At 42.2% G+C, this 4,113-nt stretch overlaps 1 protein-coding gene across 1 annotated transcript; it reads right to left on the reverse strand.

The window, feature by feature from the left end:
- Positions 1–2,737: 2,737 nt before the first annotated feature.
- Positions 2,738–2,971, reverse strand: LOC128340599 (cyclin-dependent kinases regulatory subunit 2-like). The gene has a single exon (XM_053285878.1). It carries the CDS (start codon positions 2,969–2,971, stop codon positions 2,738–2,740), a length of 234 nt encoding a protein of 77 aa, XP_053141853.1.
- Positions 2,972–4,113: the final 1,142 nt, after the last annotated feature.

Raw genomic sequence — 4,113 nt, forward strand, 5'->3', positions numbered from 1 at the left:
TTGATAGACTATAAAATGTGTCTAATCCCTTTTTAAGCCATCACCATATCGTGTGGCCGCAAATTCTATAGATTAGGTATGCCCTGCATGAAGGAATACTTCCAAACTAGGTAAATGGGCAGCAAAATAGCAAATGCAGTTCCATCCATGCAGTTTAGAGACCAGTCCTAGTTACTTTCCACAGTAGATAATGCTCGGGGCCCCGAGCAAGTGAGTGTTCTGCATTCCCCCCCGCCCCCAATAGCATGCACATGTGAGATAGTGCTTGCCATCCAGCTGGCACTGAACAGGTTCCCTGAAGTCTGTTGAAGCTGTGGAGATGTGATAGCCCATGTTTGTCACCCCTTTGAACCTCTTTGGAAAAGCAGATCCTGCCTTGGTGAGCCAGTAACAGGGGCACTTGGGGTCTGGATAGCTAGATCAGTTAGATGCTGCAGATGCTGAGAAGGCCAAAGAAATGCTAGAGAACCTTTTTTGTTCCTTTTCTCCCCACCTAGCATAGTCATAGAGCCTTTCTTTAGGAATAGAATGATTTCACATTTTTACTAGATATGCTGGATATTAGGAGACATTTCAATCTCTCTTCTGGGTTTATTTAATCAGACCTATTTCAACAGTTGAGAAACCACAGGATGAATTGCTCTAACAGTTGCAGAAGGTACAATTGATTGATTGATTAAGTGCCGTCAAGTCGGTATCGACTCCTAGTGACTGCATAGATAGATTTTCTGCAAGATGATCTGTCTTCAATTTGGCCTTTAAGGTCTCTCAGTGGTGCATTCATTGCTGTCGTAATCAAATCCATCCACCTTGCTGCTGGTCATCCTCTTCTTCTCTTTCCTTCAACTTTTCCCAGGATTATGAATTTCTCAGGGGAGCTGGGTTTCCGCATAATGTGTCCCAAGTATTCTCTATCTGTCTATCTATCTATCTATCTATCTATCTATCTATCTATCTATCTATCTATCTATCTATCTATTCAATTTTTATACCGCCCTTCCGAGCAGGCTCAGGGCGGTTTACAATTTTAAAAGTATCTAGTTTGAGCCTGGTCATTTGTGCCTTGAGTGAAAATTCTGGATTGATTTGTTCTATGATCTATTTGTTTGTTTTCCTGGCTGTCCATGGTATCCCCAAAAGTCTTCTCCAGCACCAAAATTAAAAAACGTTGATACTTTTTCTGTCTTGCTGCTTCAGAGTCCCGCTGTCACATCCATAGAGTGTCACGGGGAAAACCATTGTCTGAACAATTCTAATCTTTGTAAGTATAGACATGTCATGGCATCTAAATGTCCTTTCCAAGGCCTTAATTGTAACCCTACCAAGTGCTAATCTGTGGCACATTTCTTGACTGCTGAATCCTTTACTGTTGATAGTTGATCCAAAAAGGCAGAAGCTATCCACCACTTCAATGTCTTCATTATCAATTCTGAGGCTGGTTGCTGTCATTAGTTTAGTCTTTACATTTAGTTGTAGTCCCATTTTTGCACTGTGCTTCTTGACTTAGAGCTTGCAGATCATCTGCATTCTCAGCTATCAGAGTGGTGTCATCAGTGTAGCACAGGTTATTGATGTTTCTTCTTCCAACTTTAAGATTGTGCTCATCTTCTACCAGTCCAGCTCCTCTCAGTATATATTCAGCATATAAATTGAATAAAGAAGGAAAAAGTATGCAGCCTTGCCTTACTCCTTTGCTGATCTGGAATCAGTCTGTTTCACCATGTTCCGTCTGGACTATGGCTTCCTGCCCTGTGTATAGGTTTCTCATGAGAACAATGAGATGTTCTGGGATGCCCATTTTCCTAAGGATATTTCACAACTTGACATGGTCGATGCAATCAAAAGCTTTTCTGTAGTCAATAAAGCACATATTGACTTTTTTTTTTTGTATTCTTTGGCTTTCTCAGTTATCCAGCATGCATTGGCAATGATGTCTCTTGTTCCTTGTCCTTTTCTGAAACCAGCTTGAACATCTGGCAGTTCCCTTTCCATGTAGGGCTCTAATCTGTATTGGATGATCCTGAGCATTTTTTTTTTTGCTGGCATGTGAAATTAAGGATATTGTGCGATGGTTTGCACAATCTAAGTCTCCTTTCTTTGGTATGGGTATGTAGACTGACCTCTTCCAGTCTGTTGGCCACTGTGTCATTCTTCAAATTTGCTGGCATAGTTTGATTAGAGCCTTGACTGATTCTTCTTCTCTTGCCTGCCATATTTCTGTAGCTATTCTGTCAATTCCTGTAGCCTTCCAACTTGGTAATGACCAGAGTGCTGCTCTAACTTCATCTTCCCATACTAGAGGTTCTTGCAAGTAGAGAATATCTTCTAGAGTATCTTGGATGTTGATGTCCCTGCTGTACAGATTTTCAGTATACTCCTTCCATCTCTCTTCGATCTTCTCAGAATCAGTTACTCTCTATCCTACCAATACCAAGAATAAAAGGTACAATACCAAGAATAAAAGCCCTCAATTGTTGAAATTTGATGATCTAGTCAACATATTACATGTAACGTGTAAACCTTATTGAACAAAATTGAGTCAAATAAGCACTTAACAAAAAGGAAAGTTCTCAAGACTATAGCAGCCTACTTTGTTTGTATTTTACTGAGCTCTGTTGCTGTGAATATTTACAGCACATGCACAGGTAATGATTTGTGTACATTTCTTCAAATATTCCCTGAAAACTACCAACTTATATACATTCATAAAGTCCCAGGAGGTTTTAGAGAAGTCATATCATTTCTGCTGGCCTTTAGGAAGTGGTTTTCTAAAAAGGAGGATGTGCGGTTTTGGTTCGTGAATCATATAGAGGACCCAGCCAAGGCTCTGCTGAACACCAAGTCTTCTCCATTCTTTTTCAGATATTAGATGAGTCTTTGGTACTTGCTTTGAGAGCTCCCTTGGTAACATCACATACTCATAGTTCTCATCAAAGTATTTGTCTGAGTAATAGATCTGCTTGTGGGCCATGAGAGAGCCAGTGTGGTGTAGTGGTTAGAGTGCTGGACTAGGACCTGGGAGACCCGAGCTCAAATCCCCATTCAGCCATGATACTAGCAGGGTGACTCTGGGCCAGTCACTTCTCTCTCAGCCTAACCTACTTCACAGGGTTGTTGTGAGGAGAAACTCAAGTATGTAGTACTCTGGGCTCCTTGGAGGAAGAGCGGGATATAAATGTTAATGATGATGATGATGATGAAGGCAGTGGTCAGACACCTCTGTTCCGAGTGAAGCCGCCCTCTCTCGCCTCTCCAGCAACAGCAGCACCCGTCGAAGGCTAACTCTCTCTCTTATGTGTACAAGTCTAAAACATGGCTGGGGAGGGGCAGTTATACCAGCATCCCTCATATTTAATCCCAAAGTCATGCTCACTTATGACTTTGGCAAGTGTTTTGAAGAAGGGGGGGACTTTGAAGACTCATTCACTGAAAGGAAAGTCTTTGTGGAGATACTCCTTAAATGGCTTCATATTATGAAATATACTGGAAACAAAAATCTCCAAGAATAGCTTCAGTGAGAGTTGGCAATCCTAATTCCATCCTTGGAGTTAAAGCATACTCAGCAGCCATTCACTCTTAAGAACCTCAAGAGAAGGAGATTCCACAGTTTCCAGAAACAAGTGTGCAGTGATGCGTTCTTGGAGGACCTCGCCTAGAGAAGTTTTCATCCTGAAGCTTTTTGCTGCCTCTCAACATTGGTGTGCTCCTCATTAGGGGCAGGGCTGATTGGACTGTTTTAAAAACTCACTGGGCAGGACTGTGGCTCATTCATCAGAATGAGGGCATCCTTGGCAGCAGAGCAACTGCCTGCATGAGGGTCAAGTGCAGAGTTATAAGGTTATAGCCCAGTCATTGCCCCAGGTAATAACAGCTCCCATCCCAGCCATAGGAAAACATGGATCTTTGCCTGGGTGGAAAAATGCAGAGCCAGCTGCTGTCATGGTGCACCACATTTAAACACCCAGCACAGCCCATTTATACAAAGGTTGAGATTATAGGGAGGAAAGGGATGATTTAGACACCTGTAAATAGCAGAGCAGGAAGCCACTGCCATTCCAGCTGATTCTGGATGAACCCCAAGATCTTATGTCCACTGTGGTCAGAATGGACTAG

Source organism: Hemicordylus capensis, chromosome 1 (genome assembly GCF_027244095.1).
Source record: "Hemicordylus capensis ecotype Gifberg chromosome 1, rHemCap1.1.pri, whole genome shotgun sequence".
Classification (NCBI taxonomy): domain Eukaryota; kingdom Metazoa; phylum Chordata; class Lepidosauria; order Squamata; family Cordylidae; genus Hemicordylus; species Hemicordylus capensis.